Genomic DNA, 24,628 nt, shown 5'->3' with positions numbered 1-24,628 from the left:
TAATTATGATATCTGTATTATACATTTGAAATCTTAATACACGATGGAATATCTATATTGTAACATAATACAATGTTTTACATATGTACCGTATTATCCTCTTGTAGCGAATGGACGATAGTCTGAATACTAGGATAAAATGGAGCGAAAAACATGGGATATCGGATCCATGATCGCGATTTTATAGCGCGGTTTTTTTCACGCGGCCACAAAAATGGCTGCAGGCTGATAACACAGCTGCTTTTTCGATTCGAACGCGGAAAAATACTGTTGCCACCATTCAAAGGTCGTGTTGAACAAACTTGCACCTTTGGAATCGTCCCGATAGGGATAACAAGAACCCGTTTGTGCGATCGAATGAATCGTTGCTTCGTTGATCACGAGCACGTTGAAAGTATATAAATACGCAAAACAAAGCGTTTGTTAAATTATCACGTAGAAATTGTTGGACACGTTTTCCATGGTAATTCGTCTGTTTGAAAAACGATGTTTGTTTTAAAATTGTAAATAACGTGTACAATTCCCTTTTTTGAATTCGTAATTTTATATAACTATGCTTAATTTGTAATTGATGTATTTCTTTCTCTCGTTTTTCAGTCAATTATTCTTTAAAGTATCGATTTTGATGTTTGTTTTTGAGGGAACAAGTTGTTCTTTGAAAAAAAAAAAAAAAAGAAAAAGCTAAAATTTCTTATTTATTGAATATTCTTTTCTCTATCGTATTATTTATATATCTTTTAATAAATAATAATTTTTCATATATTTGACACTATTTTCCTATGTTTCTTTTTAAATATTGAATCTTCTTTTATATATTATAATTTTATAATAAATATTTTATTACAAGAATTATTTTTAAAAAAATTCTCCTATAATGCAGATATAAATTATTTATATGAATTAATAAACTATTCCCTTTTTTGAAGATGTATATATAACATTAATAAATAAACCTCAACCGATTTTTATATTTTTTGTGTTTCTTAAAATTGACACTCCAAAAATTTCCAACGAATATATTATATATTTTATATATAATTCTATATATTAAATATATGTAAATACTTTTCAAAGTTCGAGCAATATTTTAAATTACAGAACAACTGAACGTAAAAATATTCTGGATTTTTAAGAGAAAGAAAGAATAACTTTTGGCTTTGAAGCCAAAACTATTACTGATTCCATAGGACGGAAATTATTTTAACTATATGGCTATATAACCACGGACCATAAACGGCGGAAATTATTGGATGATTCCGAATAAAAGTTTGAAATGTGAAATTTCTCGAAACTGGTATGGAGCAGACTTGAATATTGCCATAAATTGGTAGAACGAAGGTAGTTGAAGCGAAATACTCACGAGGAAAATGGGGAAAACAGTGCAAAGAGGACATTTGTAACTCGAAATGAAATAATCTTTGTAGCACTGAAAATATTCAAAAAAATTTGTTATTAAATTAAATGATAATTTATTCAAATCCTATTCAATATCCTAACTTATTAATAAAGAAAATATTTTTTCAGATATGTATATAATAATTACTAAATTATCTATATTTATAATTTATCATTAACTTTTCCAAATTTTCTTTCTAAACTTTTTCAAAAAAATTAAAGTTTAAAAAGAAAGTTCAAAATAAGAATAGAGAATAATCTTATTTAATATTTATTTTTTCAATAATAGAATTGTCAAAAACATAAAATTAAATATTCAATTATATCAATTTTCTTTTGAACAGTATATTTTCTTTACTACTTTTAATATAAAATCTACGCGTTAATACCTCGTGTATAATAGCATCAAAGAAGGAACTGATGTTATGAACTATTAAAAGGAAATAAAAAGAAAAAAATGAAAAAGAATACTACGAAAATTAAAAGCATTTTCACTCCGAAATGAACGTATAATATTAGCAAAAGAACTATTATATGATTTGAAACATATATGGAACATACTTCAACGCAATTTAATATATTAAAAAACATTCTATCTTGCACAATATTAAAGAAGATATAAGATCTATAGCTAATTAAAATTTTTTTTCTGAAATATAAAATAATTATAATATCAACGAAAAAAAAAAATGATAAAAATTCAAATGATTCTGTGAAAATCCTCTAAGAATATTATTCTTTTTAAAATAGAAAATAATTAGAATAATAAAAAAATTACTGTTCCATGAACACAAACGTTCTCCGTCCAAACGATTATTACCCTATTATTACCCTCTTCGTTATCTTTTATTATGATTGATAGTATAATTTTATTACTATTGTTCTTTCGCAAGCATAATTATAATAAGAAAAGATGATATCTCGCTAATTGAAATTTTTGTGAACGATAGTATCTCTCCACTAATTCGGATACTAGACGCTCTATTATGGATCCCGAACATCTCAACCACTCGGTACGGCTGTGTCAACACTAGAATAGAGAACCATTACCGCTAAAAGCTTTGAATCTAAATGCTTTATGTTTCAAACGGCGGCATGATTCGTGACATTGGTTATTCACGAGGCTCATAAAAGAAGAATAAATATCGGGGTGCGGAGCGGTGTGATTAAAATGAACCGTAAAACAAAGCTAGCGTGGACAACTGAGAAAGAATTTATCGTCGTTCTAGAAAAAAAAAGCGGAAACTTTTCACGAAGAGTATGAAATTCGTAAAATTTTGAACATTTATCAATCTTTTTACAAATCTTAAGAACTACGAAATTTAATCAATAAAATATGTTGAATTCTTTGTAATTTTCGACTTGTAATAATTTTTTTTTTTTTTACAATAGAGATTAGGATTGCTTAAGTAAAAAACATATTAAGTTTCTAAATTTAAACTGATTCTATCTAGATTTGATTGTTTAAAAATTAATATAATTTATTGAATTTCATTTCGAAATATAATATATTTCTTTAAATACGAAATTTTATATTTTCTATATGTATTTATAGACAAATTTATAGAATAGTTTTTTACATTTATATTTATTGCTCGACCAGATTTATTCCATTAATAAATTTGCACGAGTTCTAGTTTGAATAGTAAATATTTTTACCAAGAATGAATGTAATGTTTGATCTGCACTTGTTAAATCAGTGCAGTTCGTTAAAAATGTTTCAAAAACGCGTAATAAATCGTATTCCATAACGCTTTCTGTATATATTCGCTCATGTTTTGAAAAAGCTCGCGAGAGTGTTTTAAAAATAAAAGAGGAAAAATTGTATTTCTTAACTTTAATTTCATCTATCGATATTTCTATATATCCAACAAAAAATATAACAACTAAAGAAATAAAATTATTTATAAATAAAATTATTATTATTTATAAGTTATTTTACAAGAATCAGACTTTTTACTATTCATATAAAATATTTTACAGAAATTACATTATTATTATTCATGAAAATATATTAGAAAACTTACGAGAATTTCAAAGAAACGAAAATATTTAAAAAATTCATCGTTTCTTTGTTCGAACCGAAGCCACTAAACTTTTCTATACAAACATCATTATTATTCATAAAATATATCATACAAATTACATAATTATTATTCATAGAATATTTTATAAAAATTGCAATATATAAAAAACAGAAATATATAAAAAAAAATCCATTTAATCTGATTCACTAGATAATTCACTAGATAATTCAATTCAAATTCTTCGAACGAATCAAAGAACGAGTGAAAAATTACCATCGTAGATTAAGAAACACTATCTACCTTTAAAATCTAAATTAATATTATCGACTGCCTGACAAAAGCATCCGGCTTCCCGATGAATTAATGACCATTCAAGACAATTTGTTCGTTTTCTCGACGTCCACCACTTCGCAATAGAGAAAAAAAAGTAATTGTTAACGGTCGCAGGTTGTGTTTTAATAGACGAACACTTAACCCTCCTTCCCTCATTAACTATTTGGATCGCGCTGATTATGCCACTAATTGGTAATCAATATTCAGTATGACCATTAAACTCACGGAATATCGATACCAATGCACCTACGCTTCCGGAGGCTGCTAATGCGACCGAAGGAACCCTTGCGAAATAATCGTAATAGCGTATTCGAATTCGTAACACGCGTTCGACACCGATGATATTTAATGCTGTGCATCCTCCGCGTTTCGAATATCCAAAATTCGTGCGAACGAACCCCCGAATGGGACATATTTTTCATTTTTTCGAAGATCAATTTACAGAATAATCGTTTATTGCTGTCATATTCGATTATATGTATATATTATGATCTATAATTGGAAATTAATACAAATAAACGAGATTTTAATACACGGATAAAGTTTTTGCAAAACTTTGAGAAAAAAAAAGAATTGTAGCATGTTGCTTAAATTTTATAGATATTTTTTTTTTTTGTTTATTCACATTTTTAAATTTTGAATTCGGTATTTTTGTAAAAAGCATTTATTAATAAAAAGAAATCAAAATATTTGTCATAGAAAGATACTAGCCCACAATAAACACGATTATTAACAAAACAATCTAATTAACAACTTGTCAAACTATTGAAACCCAAGAAATTCGTAAACAAAAGAAAACAATTGGATCGATAATTGAATCGAAAATAATCCAAGAAACCGTATAACACGGTTATTATCGAGATACCAATCTCCTGAACACGATTATCAACGAAACATCTAGTCACCAACTTGTTAAATCATTAAATTCTCGAAGGGAACGAACAATTCTTCTATCAGAGACCGGAAGCAATCAAGTCGAATTCAATTTTGACAGTGCTAAACTGCCCGATAATAATCATTCACCCGTGATGGGCGCAGATCGATCATCATCTCTCTTTTAAGGGTGTTTCCATCACGGTGGAAGAGGATTCATGAGATGTCACGCGAAACCTGGAGGATCTACGGGGGTGAATCGTGATCATGGTACAGGGGTGGTCGAATTTAAGGGGTCGTTCCTTGCCGAAATTCATTTCTTCGAGTTGTTTGGAAGGGGATGTCCCGACGATGAGTCACGTACTCGTTACGTGAATATCCCAACCCCCTCGGTATCTCGTGTCCGCTGGAAATTGCGAGCAGAGATTATGAAATGTTATGGAAATCAAGGGTATCCCTTGTGTGCTGATACGTGAAATCGTAAGATCGATCATGGAGAGTGAAGAGCGCTTCGGTGTATAAACGTTTCGTACGTGTTGTTCGAGCATCGTTGGAAGTGAAATGTTGTTACTGATCGAATTTTTCGAGTGAGATTGTTCGATTTTTTTTTTTTTTGTAACCGGATATTATTTTATTAAGCGATTCTATAAGTTTTAATTTACTTGTCAATTTATATATAGAGAGTTCGAATGAAGAATTGGATAGAATTTAATGAATATATTTATAAATATGATATTGTATCATATATTTTATATTTCAAATAATATAACTATTTTAAATTACATCAAAATGTAACGATAAGTGATATTAAATGAAATATGTTGTCAAAATATATCCATCAGATGCTTTTAAATATATTTATATTTTACGAATATAATTAAAAGTATAAATTAGCTTTCTATCACATGAGGATGAAAATATATTATAAAATATAAATGTTATAAAAATTCTATCATTTTCCTTTTTTTAACAAAAATTTATCCATCAATTCTCAACGAAGATGAAACTTAATGATGAAAATTTTTTTACGATATAAACTCTGCAAAGTCAAATGACCAATGCTTTACACAAAAGTTTGTTTCGCGACATTCATTCTAGCTGCATTATTCCTGATGATGAAAAAAAAAAAAAAATAAATAGAGGCGTGGCAAGGGTGGGAACAGGTCTCATTTCCGTCCTCGTGAAAATACAGGCTCGTTCCAGCCTGTAACTCAGAAGCAAGAATCTGATATATAGACTAACCCTTTGTTAACTCTCTTTCTATCTCTCTTTCTGTCTTACTCCCTTACTCGTGTATCACAGGCACGAAAGGGTGCGTTGACTTTCCTCTCGTTTCACTTTCACTCTTTCTCTTTCCACGCTTCGTTGCGGATTTTTCTTGTTCCCTTGTTCGATATTAATGTCGCGAAGAATGAATGACCAAACGAGTGATAAAATGCACGCAAGTCTTTGGAACGATACGGGGATGATAAGGTTTGGTTTATACAATGCAAGTTTAGATGGAATGAGGAATTTTGAAGAAAAGAAAGTATGAGAAAATTTTTAATAGTTAACTCGAAGATAATTAATGAAAAAGAAATAACGAGCCCAATTTTGATATAATACGATTATGAATCAATTATATATAAATCAATTATATATATATATTTAATTCATCATGTTTATATTTAATTGTGATATTAATTTTATCCTTTTTTCAGATTGCAATTATCCAATGTACAAAATAATTAAAATCCTTTATTAAATTCTTTTTTTAATTTGCTCTTTTAATTAATCCTTTATTAAAGTCATATTGTTCTCAATTTCCTTAATGAAACCACAAAATTTTGTCCAAAATAAAAGAAAATCGTAATAAATGAATATTGCCATAAATTTGTCCCAGAGAAATAAAAAAGAAAAAGATGAAAAAAGAATTGATAAAAATTAAATTAAAAATCAGAAATAATTAAATAACAAGAAATTGCTTTCTTAATCTATAAATATGCAAAAAAATTTGATATTGTAATACACCACTACGGCTTCAAACTAAGTCCTCCAAAGTTTCTATCAAAGTATATCAGTACTAACAAAGTATGAAGCAAACAGAAAACTTTTCTGACGCATGTATATTATCAGTCAAGTCATACAATTTCGCTTGTAAATCACTTGAAATTAATAAATTATTGATTCTTTTCTGCAATTCGTATCAGTTTGAAATTTAATTCGACTATATCGAATCCTATTTAACTTCCTATATATTTCTTTTTCTCCATGTGCATATCGAAAATGCAACTCGAATGCATTATTTGCCACATCGTTGCTCCGTTGGCTCTCTTCTAATCGGTCAAGTGTACATTTGCCGGAAATATGACCCTGCAGGCAAAGATTCAAGGAGGTGGAACATGCGCCATATTAATTTGCATATTATATTTATACATCATATCACGCGTGGATGGTCTAACAATATTTGGAGAAATTATATTTATAATATTTGAAAATATCTCGCCAATATTTGATCATCCTTGAGAGAAATTTGCTAAATTGATTTTAAAGTTCAATCTGGATGAGAATCTGTGAATAAATTTTTCAACTTGTGAAGAATGAATATTTTGAATGAATTCATTACCATAATGATCTTCCTTCCTTTCTTCATTTGATTTATTAAATTATTAGTTAAAACTTTTTAAGATATTTATATTTATATTTCTAGTATAATAAAACAGAATATAACAATTCAAATTTTCATTTCACGAAGCTATTTCCTTGAATTCTTATCGATTAAATAAAAATACAAGCTTCATTCACGAAACCATTTCAAAAAAAAATACTTAAAATTCTTTTAACCTGTTCCAGGTTAACAAACACAAAAATTCGCGATATTACATGATATTCCCATTCCCGTTGAATTTGTTCTGTTTCGTAGTTCCAGTAAGTCTTCGCTGTTTCAACGATGCACATCTCTAGCGTGGTGCATTATTCGCCACATTACTGCACGAGTCGTTGAACCGACTCCATTGTAAATTGATCTGGACGCGTTTGTTGGAAATGTTGCCTAACGTAGAGGCGGACCACGAAACGTCCAGGCAAGGGGTGAAACGCGATAAAAGCTCTTATATTGAATACGTGGCTCACATCTCAATATCTCGATGCATTTGCTCAATGCGTTATCGATATGCCTGCCCCCCCCCCCCTCTGCTCGAGGAAAGAATGATGAACCAAAGTCTTTATACGTTTTCCATCGTTATTGATATTTTATGAGAAACTGAAAATGAAAATCATTTTGTCAATGTTACGTAAAAAATTAGGGATTATATTTAATTATGGACATACGAAATTGTTAAATGTATAGTGATCCCTTACCACTTTGTCTAAAAATTATATAATTCGTTGATTGTGATTTATGCGACGTTATATGTAATTTATATAATTTAATATGACATGTAATTGATATAAATTTTTTTTTAAAGAATTATCTATGATAATATTATACAAAGCAACATTAGAATTTTATATTATTAAATTCTATTTATGTGATTTTATAATATTATGAAATATTATTTATTTATCTATTTCAATGGGAACTATTTAAAAAATCTAATCCATCTAAATCTTGTTTAAGACATTCTTTTCTCTTTCGAGAAAAGAAATACCTGTGAATCCAAATATTTTATAGGAATAATATTATACTCGAAAAAGTTTTCCATTTACTTATCCTATCTGGCCAAATTTCCACTTCGTCCTTGTTTGGCAACGCATCGCTGCTCTTTCGAGCTCAGATTACATCGATTTCGCAAACAACCCCGTGCCACAATTTCGGATCCTAAGCTTTGCCCGGTTCCTGGCTAGTTTACCAAAGGTTCAAGCGGATCGAGTAGAGATTTTGACGTAATTTATCTCGCCTGATGAGATTTGTTGGATCCTGTAGTTGATAGCGGTGGCGATCAATCGTCTAGCGACCTCGATTTCCGGTACAATAATTAATCGACGATTTGCAATGGAATATATTATTCACGTTAAAAATATCAAAGCTTCTTTGCTTTAAAAGGAATTTTTTTGTTAAAAATTATATGTTAAAAATTAAAAATTGGCTAAGAGGAAGATAGAAAATTGATCATCTCTGTCCAATCACTAACTGGATAAATCACTGACCATTAACTAATCGTCAACTTATGATTGACTGATCATTAACCGACCGCTAATTGACCACCAATTAATTATCGATTGACCGCTTACTAAATTTCAAATGAATCCTTTTGTGATCGAAAACACAAATATTTCCAAATAATGATATTAACATTCTCTATTCAGATGAATATAGATTTTAATTTTATCCCATTTATAAAAACCATAATCTAGAATTAAATGTGATCTATTTCACTCTCTACATAAAATACATATAAGTAAAATCTCAAATAAATTGATCGATAACGACGATGAATTTCAATTAAATAAATATGCAATTTGTTAGAAAATACATAGAAAGTGTATGTTAATTTAAAAATAATTTTAAATAAGTATTTCATTGCTATTTCATGTTCCATAAGTTCTTCATGGATTCTATAAAAGAAAGGAGAAGATTTTAAAAATAATAATTAGTAATTATTATATTTTATATTCTTTTATTCGGCTATGCACTCACATGCTCGTTGAACGAAATCCATATTAATTGCCCGAGGTCACGGCATGTCTCCATTAGTCTAGGGCTTTGTTAAGGAACAAGTGAACGGTACACATAAGGGAAGGTTTGCAACAGAATAAGGGTTAAAACAGTGTTTCATCGTTATTTTTCGCAAATTGGGCTCGCTACGCTTTGACCTGTAGCGAAAATTGAATCAGCCCGTGTATTCTGTTACTAAACGAGGAGAAAAATATTCAACGTACCGCGTTATTCGATTGTTCTTTCCTGAAAATTTTTTTTAATTTGCGATTCCTCGTTTGAAAAAACGCATTTTCCCTTTCCAAATCTAAATGAAATATTCTCTCTCTCTCTCTCTCTCTCTCTCTCTCTCTCTCTCTCTCTCTCTCTCTACAGTTACATACAGTTGCGCTTAAAAATTTCATAAAAATTTTTATAAAAGTTTACCTATTTTATTACCTATTATTACCTGTTTTATTATTTCATTCGCAAGCCAAGAAGGAACGTGTAATGAAATACTGCATCGATCATCGATGTAAATGTTTAATATTAAAAACTCGATTGGCTTTTTACGTAAAATTTACTAATAATCGAGTAACTTTTTGCTCGAGCTCGTGCATAGTAATTAGTACACGACGAGATAATTGGGAAGGCGAATTCATATCGAAGGTCTATTAGCTGTGCATCCAGGAGCAGGCAGGAAATTTCTGATTAATTAGTGGAAGCTGAACTAGGATGCGGTCGATCCATGTGGCTCGGCATTCTATAATGATTGGTTCGTCTTCGAGTTACGTATTAATATTAGGTTATCCAATTCGTTCGTAATCAATAACTCGCATTTAACGTATTCTTCTTGTAAATTAATCCTCACTGTATGAATCTTGAATTATTTTCAAACTTGAACACTATTGAAAATTATTTTTTTACGTATCAATTCATTGAGATAAAATCGGATTAAATAATGCATTGTATGAAGATATATATGTTAATCTCTTCGATGTTTAATTTCTTTAAATTAATAATTTTTTTTTCTGTGAAAAATTGTCACCATGACTTTAATACTCGATTCTATGAAACTTCTTTCTTTTCTTGAATGAACCGACAAATTTTTATAAATATATAAAATAGAATATCTTCTCACGAATAACGCATTCTTCCCTATGAAATAAATAATTCATTGCTCGACTAAAAGGGGCCATCGAAGAAGAATTTCTCGATACGTTGACAGGATTTTCAAGGGACGTTCGTTAATCGTTTGAAATAAATGTGCACGTAGGCGATGAACAGCACGATGACGCCTGTAAACGTCGTTACAGCTGCCCTATTTCCGGACCCCTGGGACATGCTAATTAAACTGGCTAATAGACGGTCCGGCCTTGGCTGGCCATCAATCGATTTAACTACAAATTCAATTGAACCTTACTTATTGGACGGGAAAAATAATTACTCGCCCCAAAGGTACTTTCTCGTTAGATAGATTCAGATTTTTACATTTTGCCCGCTAAATTATGCTCGAACGGAAATAATTGTTACGTTTTTTTTTTTGTCGTATTTAATAAAACACGCGCGCACGTGTATGTAAATTCCAATGAAAATTCCGTGTCGAGAGATTTGCAATTCATTAAATATTTTCGAATATTTCGTACTTAAAATGTTAAAATTATTTTTGTGTTTAAAATATTAAATATTTCGTATATCGTTTAATTATATATGTTTATACATATATATTAAATCTCTTTATCCGCGATATTTTAAATATTTTTTTGCATAGTTTAGTTGAAAGATTAATTATATTCAAAATGGCTACTGGAAAGGTGTGGATTAGAAAATATGACTCCGTTCGAGTTGAAGAAAGTTGCAAAGTTTGCTGAAGTAATATGTTTTTACTCTCAAAGAAAACGTTGTAATTCATGGAACTGTATTCATATAAGAAATGATATCAGCGATTTTGAGAGAGAAACTTTGACTCGAGTGAAGTTTGAAGATATTGAATTTCAACAGCTGTTGAATGAAAATCAAACGCAAGCACAAAAGAAGCTTGCGGAACAATTTAGAATGACTGGAGAAAGCATTGGCGTCCAGGAAGGTATAATAATTGATAAAGTTTTCTAAAAGCATAGAAATCATTTAGAAAATTATTATATTCATAAAATATAATAATGTACAAAAATTTATATTTATTCTGTCAGAAGACATTTTCTTATATGATTTATAACTTTTAATATAATTATAATGCATGAAAGGAAAGCTTTGGCTAGTATTCTGAAATGACTGATTTTCTTGAAATGATAAAAAATTATACATGTATAAACATCATGTAGAAGATTTTCATGATTCAATTCGTTAAAAAAAAAAAAAAAAAGATTGAAGATCTCAAAATAAACTAAGGTTATTCCAGGAGCAACAATTTGATATAGCGATGCGACAGCTATATCTTGTTTTCTACTATGAGACAATTTTCAAAGAAAGAAAGAAGTGAATAGAATTCTCTAAAGTTATGAATCATAAAAAAAGTTTCTTTAATTTCAAAGTTTGTTCTTTTGATAATAATTGAAAAATTTCATTTATATAAAATTCATTTCAAATATCATTATTTTTCCTTTTTAATTCTATTTCTATTTTAGAGAACTCATATTTTTAAATATCGAAAACTTCTACTATTATCTTTCTTTCTTTATTATCCTTTCAACTAATTTATAATATATCACGTTTCGTGATATTATTATAACTTAAACATATAATAAAAAGAAATAAAGCAAGATTAAATCCAAAATTAAAATATTTACAAAAATAATTCGCATCTTTTTTACGGCTTTCCATCTTTATAACTTTGCAGCTTTATGCAAAAAGAAAATTCCTAACCTCTACGCGTTACCATTTTATATAATGGTTACATAACCTCAAAAAACGTACCCGACCAACAAAAACTTGATGGACCGACGGCGGCAAGCAGGAAGCATTTGACGGTCTCTGAAACTAAAACGGAAGATAACCCCGGGAATTACGTTATTATCTTTAGGAAAAGGACACGCTTTTCCACGGTTTTTTCCCCTCCTCATAAACTTCCCCATGTTTCTCCATTCCTCGTTCGAGGAAGAAGAGGGGGCTCCACGGGCGCCGAATTATTATATTTTCCATGTTTTGAGTTTCGCGCAGGGTTAATTGCGCATTGATAACTACTAACGAGCTTCCTTTGTGCAAATTTTCGGGGAAGAGACGAAAGACCCGGGCAAATTTCATTCGACACGCCGGATTAAAACGTTTTCGGAACGTGGACGTGGAATTCGCTAATTCGCCATGCACAATCGTACGTTTAATCCGGCGTGACTTGACTTAGCTCCACGTATTAGTCCTCGTGCTATGATACCCAGAGAATTACTCGTGACGGGAAATCGATGGTGGGGGGCTTTCTTTCGTTTGTTCTGTTCATTTTAACGTGACAGTTCGTAATTGAAGGATTTAGAGAAGAAATGGGAAACGAGTCCTCGCCCTAGTTCTTAATGCTTTTAACCGTATTACTTCGTATTACGAACTGCGTGAAAATTGAATTTAAAGTTTCGTGAGTATTAATATTACGAAAATAGGAACACGTTGTGGAATAATCGTGATTATCGTGCGAAAATATTATTGAAGGAAGGAGGAAGATTAATCGAAATTAATCAGATGATATTCAGTGTGATATATGGTTTATAAAACGATGGAATGTGAAAAAAAGTAATAAAAGTATATCTTTGTCTTTTTGTTACAGTTCTACCAGTTGTTGGAAGCAAGTCAGGTGGCAAATACCACGCTCACGTATCGTCACGTGACGGTTTTCGCACCTACAAATCGAGCCTTCCAAAAGTACAACGGAACTACGAAAAACTTGGTTCTCTACCACATGTGTAAGTAATTCTCGTATCTTTATCACGTTCGCTCTAAGCTTTTTAGCTCAAAAAAACGTTTGTTTTGTTCTGACAAAATAAAGAAAATAAAATGGCCGTGTATTCCCCCCTTCCCCCTCCAAAAGATATTTAACTCGTAATAATCGATACTTAATAAAAGGAAAACGGAATAATAATAATTTTCACCGACAATAATAGGATGAATAAAAAATTATTTTGCTGAAGAAAAAATTGTCAAACCATTTAATCTCCTCTCTTTCAAAATTCAGCTCGAGCTTCACTCTACTGTCTTCTCGTAACCAAATGTCATTCTCAATCAGTGCATAAATCCCACGAATTCCGAATTTGGAAACCTCTCTCTTTGATCTCCCCCAAGATATGCCATGTATACGTGTATATACATGCGGGTATATATATACACATTATCTATCCACCGTATGTCTGCATATCTACATGTAAAACGACGATGGATTTGGCCGCAACCGGAGGCCTGATTGAAAATACATCAAATATGCACAGGAGTGTGGCTGTAATTCAAGGATACCGCACGTTCCGTTGCATTTGCTATCCCACAATTGCAACATCCTGTGCATTTAGACCGGTAGTCACCTGATTCCGTCCATCTTCGAAAATGTAGAGGTGTCAAAATCGTGGTGCAACGTGATATATTACCTTCGTGTACCGTCTAGTGTACCTACTCGTATATCTTGCGTTCCACGTTTTACTGCCCGTTAACTACTTTTTAATGGTGTTAATGTATACAGTTTCTGACGAATTTGATTATTTTTATGATAAATAAGTTAGTAAGTAATAAAGTTTTAATTTAATAATATATAATATGGAAAATAATATATAAAATAATGTATTTCTCTCATATTAGTTTTTCATTATTTTTCCAATAAATGTAATATTAATAATAAAATCTTTAATAAGGCTGAATATAAAAATTGATTAACAGCATCAAAATTTATTTATAATGGAATTTAATATTAATCCGTATCCTAAATTAATATATAAAATTAATTATTAATAATATTAAGCTAAGTAGAAATATCAGGACGCATAAACAATTCATCAGATTTAGGCGAAAATTTTATTATACGTCGCTTCTGAATCAGATTTTAATTAAGATTAATATTCAAGAACACTCGGAAATTTGCTTTACCTGTTTGCAGTAATTCGGAGCGTTATCAATCGTATTGTGACCGTGTCAGTGGTATTAATCCCATCGGAGGTCTCTGTTCGTTTCCCCAAAGCCGTTCTTCCTTAGTTAATGCAGCGTTACCTCTGCAATCTCGCGCCGTTGCACCGACGCCGCATTATAGCGATTTACAGCATTCGACCAATCCCTCATAGTAGCCCCACTGTGTCAGAATATATGGCACCGCCACGCTCCCCTGTCAATTATTGAGAACGATCCGCGTGGATACCATGTTGACAGCTCGACCGATCGATTAGTGACATCCAACGCTCTTAATCCGGACAATTATCCGTTTGTTTAATTATATACGATCGTTATATAGCGAAACTTGAAATCTTCGAATTATCCGTGATACTGTTTCCCAATCCCCTTTTTGAATTCTAATTTTCAAATATAATTTGTGACTTTCTCATTTTTCTTACAGGTACAGAAAATTGTTTATTAAAAAGTAATAACGACGATCTCTAAGAAAATATTTTTGAATCGTGATCATACCGTGTGATTGTCATCTCTTGTGATATAAAGATTTTTGTGAAAGCCTTTCTCTTTTCACACAGGATAAGAAAATACTTTTTGAATCGATGATCTCCTTTTAAAGATCCTCTCTCTTTTTCTAACGTAAGAAAAATGTGAAGAAATAAGGAAGGAAGAAAAGGTAAAAATTAAAAATAATGTGTGATGATCTTTTGAGATCTTTCGACAGATCCAAAAATTTGCATCGTTACAAGTTTAATTAGAGCCAATCGATTACGTTCCTCGATAGTTGTCGTACAACGCGTTGCCTCCTGCATCAACAGAAGGAACATTTCCTATGCATAGACGAAGGAGGAAAGAGGGACAGGGATGAAGCGATTTCCCCTTAGACGATTGGGTAACACGAGCATAGGGAGAATTTAATCGTGTGCGGTCTCGATTCCATTCAAGCTTCGAATACGGCCGCTATGGTAGTCAACCACCGTGAAGGATAGCATGGTACTCCGATTGTCAAGGATCGATCAGTTCAGGATTGAGAAGTCACCGGAGACGGAACTATAGACCGTTATGCAATTGTTTTACATAAATAATGCACGTGCAAAATGAATGGCATGCATAATAGAATGACAGGTTTCGTTTTCTGTCTATCGATTTTATTGGAATTTTTTTTTTTTTTTTAGAATAAGTGATTATATTCCATTCCCTACATTGGTTGAATATTCAAGTGATGATATTGTTGAATGAAGATTATTTAAAATTTATACGTATCTAAATAAAAAGATGATTTTTCTCTGAATCATTTCATTATAAATGAATTTTATTTTGTCTTTTTTTATTTGCGTAAAAGTCTTTCGTGAAATATCTTAAATTCTTTCTACTTCTATTATCTACTTGAAAAGTACAAATCACCCTAAAGTTATTTAAATTGAATGAAATTTTCATTAATTTTTCTTCAAGATATTGCTTTCTATAGAATAACCAAACTATTTCTATTTAAATATTTAATAAATCAATTATCTATAAAATAGATCACAGAAATCGTGAAATTAAATCTAATATTAAAATTAAATTAATTTAGATATCATTTTCCGTAGCTAATATTCCTATTTTTAATTGAAGTTAGATGCAAAATTGAGGAATACTACAATTCCCTCAAAATTCTTCGCGAACGAGTGCATTCCTCGCAAACAATCTCTTGAACAAAACTGGAGACAAAAAAAGGACAGAAGGAAAGAAGAAGTACCTGGCACGTAGATACAATAAATCTTCGATTTTATAGTCATATCCGCTTTTACACAACGATTTCCTATATTCAACCGCCCCTTCGTGACCCGGAGGCGTTTTCACGATTGCCTGCGAAGAAAGTGCACGCGTGAAGGAAACAAGGAATTAAGAAGGGCGTTGCCGTTTTATGAAGAAACTTCCTTTCCGCGTTTAAGACGCCTCGAGCGACGAAGGGTGGGGATGGTGTTCGGATTTTCCCCGAGTTACTCTTTGAACGACAAAAATTTCATTCCCGAGTCAATCTCGTTATTGGATGACGAACTTCTATCTAACAATTTTCAATAATTTTATTCGAATCGTTATTCCTTTAATTCGTATCGAATTCGTTATAAAATCAGGAGGGATATATTTTTGTTGCGATATTCCTACGTATTACTGCTAAATATGAATAAAAGAAGAATGTTTTTTTTCGAATATTTTTATTATTTTAAAGGTATATAAATTTTCTGATATAATTTTATTTAAATATTCATGATTTATGCGTGAAGCTTTATTTGGTTCAGTGGAAGAATTATTTTTATACTATCATTATTCAACCGTAATTTTTTATTTAGGTTCGATGGACGAGATTATAAATTTCGACGATTTTATTTCAATGCGCCATCCGCATTTCGTTTATAGGGATGATCATTATTTCCATGTCATATTTTAAAATATACAAAATAACGAAGAATTCGTATATTTTAAAAATACTACATTTTTTTTAAAAAGTAATTTTAAAAATATCGTCAAATTCGTATCAAAAAAAATGGAATCTTCACGTTCAAAAACTTAAAAAGAAAATTCAATGAAGAACTTACAACTAATTCAATAATAATACGTAGCAAAATATCCGGTCCAGTTGGGTATATAGTGTAACAACATCTATGATCAGACAAGTGGAATAAAACGTTATCAAGTTCCACGAAAGTGGAACAAATCAACGTTTTACGAGACAAGTGAAATAGTTCCATAAACGAACTTCTTCGATTGAAAAAAGATATAAAAGAATGTTAAACTTAAACTTCCACAAATCGAATAATTCAAAAAATAATTATATTATAATATACGTTACTTGAATATTCATTCTTTAAATAATTTAAATAACGCCAGAATCTATTTAACATCTATAATATAATAATCTATCAAGGAAAAAAAATTTATCTGTTCAATTCTATCACTTTCGTAATTGCAAAAAAATTAATGGCGAAAATAATTGTTCAAAAACTTTCAAGTTGAAGAAGAATTAGCCATCTATACGCGTCTACTACCCTCGTAAGATGCACAAGGGGAATAGATAGCGACCTTCATTAAGTCTCCTTCGTGTTTAATCCACGATGAATGCCGTCGTCGAGGGATGAAACAAGGGGGTACATTGCCCCTTGCGTGAAGAAGGGTATCTATAGGTATTCGTAACCTTCGTCGTCGGCTGCCAAGCCGAGCCACTGACGGATAATCGTCATTCACAAGGAGGATTTCTTTTTAGACTCCCTCCTGACTGGCTCCAAGTTTAGATACCGAACCAACCCCTTCGAATACTTGAAATACTCGAGGGCCTCCTTCGTGGGGGCTGTAACGAGAAACGTGGCTCGATTAAGACGTGAAAAAACTTTCTCTGTTGAAGAAGAATCTGCGAACGACAGGCGAATTTTTTCCATGGAAAAGCAGTCGAAGTTTTAACGCGTAATTTATGAAATAAATAATATCCTGATATACGATATATGATTTTGATATCGAGGTAAAAAATTGTAAAAATTCTTTTGAAAATTTTATTAAAAATTGTGAAATTATTAATTGTTAAAGAAAATCTAAATTTCTATGGGAAAACTTTTGTATTTTTTAGAAATACAAGATTTTACTGAATTGCTTATCTGAATTGTATTTAATTATTGGTTTGTTTTAATATGTTTTTAATAGTACAATCTCGAGATACGAAATGAATCATTTGCTTTAAGTATTCGATATTAATTCTGGGAATAGGATATCGATTTATACGGCTATAAATGAAGGTACGGGGATGATAGCTCCCGTGGTCGTGATGGCTATTGTTCTATCGTAGTCTATTTAACATCGATATTGCTCTGAGACGAAATATCTTAGTTACGACTAAAATGTACTGGTAAGTTATTACGTTTGAAAGAATGCGTTTTACTTTATCCCAAAAGAAATAGATATTCATTGGAAATTAATAGTTTCATGAATATTATAAAAAAAAAATATATATTATAAAAATTAAAAAGACAGAGAAATTAAATATTCAAGAATTAAAAAATCGAAAATTTTAAATATCAAAGAATCGAAAAATGATCAACTTGATCAATTGTTTTAATAATTATTTTTCCAAATAAAATAAATTTATAATTGTAACTAAATCTTTAAGCGGATTTAAAATTGAGAGACACAGAAACTCGCATCATAAATATTCACCGAAGACAAGGTACAATAACACTTATTATCGATGAAAGATTATACAACCCTCTTCAATGACTCACCCTATGCAAAACTAAAATACACGTAATCAAAGAAATAACAAGAATTCTATACGATCACGAAACAAAGGGAACCAATACATGTTCGTATCCACGTAACGTATCCTTTGAAAAAGTTCTACGACAAGTTAATGGAAGATTGGAAGAAACTGCTGGAATTAAAGGGATAATTCCAATAGAAAAGAGAAAATTCCTAATAATTATTTCATCCAAGACGAATCATATCATCTCGAAATTACCATTGAATAAATAATGATACCTATTCAAGAATATTTATAAGTTATTTCTACGACAAATATACGTGTTATCCCGAATAGAAGCTAAATGTTGCTCTGCTATAGCAGAGGGGTGGCTCTCGTAATATTAAACACGCTTCGCGTGTCGGTAAATTTACCCATAGAAAGTTAGAAAACTGAGAAACGAGGAAAGAGAGATTGAGGCCAGGTTTAAAATAAGAGAAACGAAAAGAGACAAGAGGTACACGAGGCAGGCGACGAAGGGGAACGCGAACTTTGGCCTTAAGGGGTAACTTAACTGTTCGCGTGAAACTTAAGAACAGTATATAGGAGGAGAGAGAGACGGTACAGGAAGCGAAGGACTTTGGAGAACCAAGAAGGAGAAGCTGGTTACATGGTGCTCGACGTAGCGGAGAACAAGCCGGTTAGGTCTGCGACACATCTTGCGGCTCTTAGCCACAGGCTAACCTCTCTCTCTCTCTCTCTCTGAAGTCTCTTTGCCTCTGTTTGTCTTGTTACTGACTCGAGAATTTCAAACTCGTTCGACCGGGCGAAATCACATTGTAATCAGAGCCATTGTACTGGAAAATCTTCTATCCACAGCACAGTTAATTAACCAACGTCAGCAGTGCGACACGTGTGGTGTGTTTCGTGTTAGACTATAGAATTGATGGGGGACGCGTATTCCCGAGGTGTTTATGTTTTAGGTATTGTTTGATTAATGAAACGTAGGTGTAGTTTCGATGGACCGATATGTTTTCCTAATAAACTGATGTGGTAACTGTAAACTAGTTTCCTATATATGTATAGGACGGATTTTATATTGAATTTTGTCAATATCTTTTGGTATTGGGGTTAGAAATTTCCTTGAAAGAAATGTAATAGATAGAATTGTGATAGATGTTGTTTGGTTAATGAGATACTATTTTGACAAGTTACTGTTACTAATTTTAACTATAGATTGTTATGTATAGTTTAATTCAGATAGATTAGATTGTTGGTTGTGTATCTCTCTTTTTTATAAAAGAAATGATTTTCAACATGCAATTTAGATATTTTAAGTGAATTGAACCGAACTGTATATTAATGCACGTCTAATATATTGACTTGGCAAAATATAAATCATCTTTGACGAAGAAATTCTCATGAAATTTCATAAGTTAAAATTAGCACGTGCAATCATTTATCATACACTGCACATGTCATTTTTCAGATTTGCATAATGTTTTGCATTTAATCTGAATGAAAACATAAATTTTTATGAAACCAACATCATATTACGAGATATAATGAAGTTTATGAAATATTAGATAATTAATGAATTCAGAATAAAACAAATTCATATTGAAACAGATATATACGTAAAAGTAAAAGTAATTTAGTTTGTATTATGAGCAAAGTTTAATTATTTATATCAAATGTTTTATCCAAGAGTTACATATGTTCACTAAATTATACTTGAAATTAATAAAATTACGGGAAATTCAAACGATTTTAACTATTATTTACTTTCAATAAAATACATGTACAAAAAAATTCAATCTGCAAACCATTATGCAATTTTCATATTTAATTTTTATCTCATTCTATACACTCTACAATTCTACAATTCAAAGTAAAATAAAAAATAAATAAACAATTCTATCACAACTCTATCATTGTAATATTACAAGTCTTTTCCCCCAAGCAAATATAATAAATTATTTAAATTAATTGTCTAGTAGAATTGCTCTCGTGAATTTCTCCAGAGACTGGTCCAAGCTGTTTGGCGTAAATAATTGAAGGCAAGGATCAAAGAATTCGTTGAAATAAAACGGTTGAATCAATATTATTCGGCTTGAAGCAATTTTTCAAAGAAACTTATCGTAAGAACGATTCGATAAAAGCGAAGTGCAACCCCGGCCACCACTTATTGACAAGTAATTCCGTGAACTACGATCTCTACCATGGTAAAATAGTAAACAAAGAACTTGATCGAAGTTGGCGCGCAAAAGAAACATCGTTTCGCGATCAATTTTACGATCTTTATTTTTGATTAAATAACAAACCGCGACGATTGGAAAACTGGAATCGTTTTAAGAGATTTTTATATTTTATTTTATTGAATAACCATCGAATAATTTATCAAAGTTATAACTTTCACCCTCTGAATCCTTTATCTACGTTTTTTGCAAACAATTTATGCAAATATGATTATACAAATGTTTTGTAACGAAATTGAAGGGATGATAGAAAATTTCTTCGTTAATGAACAAAGTTTTGATGGTAAACTTCTAATTTGAAAAAATAAAAAACTTCACGAAAGAATGATTGAATATTTGGATCTGTTAATAGAAATGAAAATCAATTAATTGAACTATAATAATTTTTTTAATTCTATATATATATAAAATTCTCTGTGTCAAATATAAGTAATAAAATTATTAAAAATGTATTCTCTATCTTTTCCCCCATTTTTTGTTTTCATTTTCAATTCAATATTAATTTTAATGATTCCAAATGTCTTTCTATTTTATTTTCATTCATATCGATTTTAATCGATTTTATACGATACATACTTCTTATTTAAACCAAATTAAGTGCTAAAATTAAAGATTAAAAAAAATATATATATTTTTTAATTAAAAAAAAATTCTATATGAATATTTATGATATATCTTCTGATATATCTTATATTTCTATTTTTCTTCTCATTTTCTACACTCTGAAAACATTCGATCATAAGAAATATGATCATTATGGTATTCGTATTTATCTTTACACCAAAAATTCGACAAAAATATTAATTCGTTTAATCAATTCGAAGATATCACTTTCTAAACTGGCAAAATAATAAACCTGACTGAAAGTTTTCATCGAATATCGATTTTTGAAGATAGATATTAAATGATTATTCGATTTAATGAAGAAGGCCGAGCGTGCCTAACCACTCTGGAAAGTTTACAGAAATTTTGTACATCGCGAAAAGTTTCACAATTAGTCTTGGAAGTTTCATAATTTTGCAACTTTGCCCGTTCTTGTTTTGCTGCAGCACATTAGTGTGCTCGGTTTAATTTATCATTTCACCTCCACTTGGAACTCAACTTTCTCTTCACCATCCCCATTCTTTTCATCTTCTCTTCTTTCGCCTTGTTCCCTCGCCAATTCTCCTTTCTTTTTCTCTTCTCCTCCCTTCCAGTTTCTTCTCTCTTCCAATCTCGTGCACCGCGGTGTTTACAAAAACAAATTAAATCTCAATCTTGGCAAAACCGGTATTGGTAAAAATAAAATTTCATACGATACTTGTATAAATCTTGTAATTTGTAACTCGTAATTGGATATATCAGACATTTAAAAGTGAATCTTTTAAACGTTTTTTTTATATATTATTTAATTTTCGATATTTATAATTTTGAATATTTGAATTGTAAGAAAGATAATAAAATTTGTGGAATCTCTGATTCATTAGTAATAATTTTATAACTGTTTCTTACTTGCAGTGTATAAAAATATGTAAGTTGAATAAATTAATCATCTTATTCAATGTGCATTATAATAATAATAATTAATATAATAAATATAAAATATAAAATAAATATAATAAAAAATATATAAATTTACAGAATTATAACTTCTTTTCTCTTCTAATTTCATGTATTCTTTCATTTTCTTCCCCATTTCTTTGTGTAAAAAAATATACGTGTATATCGTTATTATTACAATCTATCAAGTTTATAATAATTTTTGTTATAAAGTTATAAATTTAATCTCCTAAATTTCTCCGAATATTTTTATTTCTCCTCGAACTTGTTCCTGTTTATCTTCTTGGAAGGCTCATTCGTAGAAGACAATTAGAAAGTAATTTCTTATGCTTTCTATTAACTCGAAACGTTCTTGCTAGCACAATATTTAACGTTATATCAAAATTGAAGTGCTCATCCTCCTTTCGATGTTCTTCGAGTGTGAATGTTTCTCGACGACACGTAATTTCGGCTTCTAGTGTTTGTGTTCTTGCGATGGCTTGACGTTTCACGCGACATTTCAAGCTCACGCTTAAGTACACTAGCGCATTATCGATTTCCGTCGACACTCTGAACGCGTATGGATTTTAAATTCTATTTAGCCGTATTTTGAAAGTAAACATTGCACATTATAAGTCTGATAACAATAATAAATTCTGAAATTTATTTATTTATTTTTTGGCCGTACGAATCATAAAAAAACCTTCTTGTTTTGGAAAAATTTTTATTCACTTTTCTTTTAAACATCAATTAGAAAGGGATTATATTTTTCGCGTACTATACATTCTTGTCAATTATATTGCACAATTTAATTTGTTTTCGTTTGCGGCCTACTATGTAATCCATTTTATAATATTTTCTGATCGACGAATGCAATGTAATTCTTATTTCCACGATCTTCGTAGCAAAATCTTCATTTTCCAAGCGCAAAAAATAAAACGAATCTCAGACATTTAAATTCTAAAAGCAATTCCACAACGAGCCCCGACGGACATTAAAATTCGAACGAAAGCCAAAATCAAAACCAATATACCACAATCCTCAGAGATATTGAAATCTGAACGTACCATTTCCTCAATTCGTATTCTTCGAACCTATCCATCCCCCGATGGCAGGCCAATGGCACACAGAAGGAAGGTCTGTCTCGGAGATTCGTGAAACGGGAGAGAACAAGAAGGTTACATTTCCCACGGGAGGCGGGTATTCTCCTTTCATTTTCAGACTTATTTCCATCCAGGATGGGAAAGAAGTTCGGCGCTCCTCTCCTAAGACGGTCCTCGAGTAAGTTAGAGGAAGGAGTCCAGGGGGATTGTGCGGGCTCGCCACGCCATCATCCGTTCCACGATGCGGAAATCAATCTCAGCAGCTTCTTTCGTATCAATCTCGCATCACGCCTAAACCATCATCGTATGTTCGAAGTCATCGTTCCACCCACTCTCAGACTTTATTCCTTTGGAGAGGAAAGGCTGCGGTGAAGAATGCCGTGTTGAGCTATCTTTGGAGGAAACGGGGTCGAAGGGGGAGGTGAGAGGGGGCGGCTGTCGAAGGTTGGAAACGCTTGTCTGGAAAAACGATGGGCATATTGGCCGGTGTGCCGTGGTGAATCAGTTTCCGCTAGGAAACTCTGCTGAGAGAAACATCAATTCTAGGGGGTGAACGCTGTGAATACAAATTGCACCATCTGACGCTCGTTAAGAACCCGTGAAACCAGTAGATCGTATTTCTTTCTCTCGTTCCTGATTTAGACAGTGTTTTCACGATGTTTCGAGCCTCGCAATATTGCGCCTGATCTTAACCGAAATCGCGTTGAAGAAATGTGAAGGGCGATTAATCGTGTATTATTTGTTCACGGAAATATATAATTCAATCTGGTAATTTAAAAATTCCGGGTAAAATTTTTCTTTATTCTTTATTCTTTCTTTGATTGAATGTCTTTGACTGCTAAGATCTGTTATAATATTTCAGTCATGATCCTTTTAAAAAGGGATTCTTCGTCATTCCTTTCAGTATCAAGTATTTGGATATTATTCTTTAAATCTTTAAAATTTATTTTTAAACTTAATAAAAATTGAAATATCAAAGAATGAAGAAGAGAAACCATTGCCTTAAAGATTATTCTAGGAAACAGATGCCATTCGATTCGTTGAACCGATAATCATTGAAAAAGGTAAGACTAGTTCCCAAGCCAATGACCGATGCACGTCCATTGTTATAACTACTGTTTACCAATTAGTCGTCGCACGATTATAATTGCTAATTACACATACTTGTGCAGAGTTTTCACGACTGATACCGAGGCCAGTGATCCCTGCAAACGTACACGTCGTTGATTTTAAAT

The 24,628-nt window shown here is 31.2% G+C and overlaps 2 protein-coding genes across 9 annotated transcripts in view; one reads left to right on the top strand and one right to left on the bottom strand.

Moving 5' to 3' along the window:
* LOC122716319 (fasciclin-1) overlaps window positions 1-24,628 on the top strand; it is a 305,972-nt gene that overhangs the window by 181,265 nt on the left and 100,079 nt on the right. For all 5 annotated transcript variants that reach the window (XM_043939290.1, XM_043939288.1, XM_043939287.1 and 2 more), the window contains exon 2: window positions 12,992-13,127. In XM_043939290.1, the coding sequence (XP_043795225.1) occupies window positions 12,992-13,127 (136 nt within the window). The remainder of the gene's footprint in view (window positions 1-12,991; window positions 13,128-24,628) is intronic.
* LOC122716320 (origin recognition complex subunit 3) overlaps window positions 1-24,628 on the bottom strand; it is a 133,641-nt gene that overhangs the window by 95,800 nt on the left and 13,213 nt on the right. Inside the window, exon 13 of one of the 4 annotated variants that reach the window (XM_043939293.1) lies at window positions 7,800-7,869. The exons of the other annotated variants lie outside the window; for them this stretch is intronic. Coding sequence (XP_043795228.1) covers window positions 7,849-7,869 — 21 coding nt within the window. The 3' untranslated portion in view covers window positions 7,800-7,848. Of the gene's footprint in view, window positions 1-7,799; window positions 7,870-24,628 lie in introns of those variants that run through there. 4 annotated transcript variants of the gene reach the window in all.

This window comes from Apis laboriosa, unplaced genomic scaffold (genome assembly GCF_014066325.1).
Source record: "Apis laboriosa isolate Shangri-la unplaced genomic scaffold, ASM1406632v1 scaffold43_cov150, whole genome shotgun sequence".
Lineage (NCBI taxonomy): Eukaryota > Metazoa > Arthropoda > Insecta > Hymenoptera > Apidae > Apis > Apis laboriosa.
Note: the sequence above shows the minus strand (reverse complement) of the source record. Positions and strands in the feature narration are given on the sequence as shown.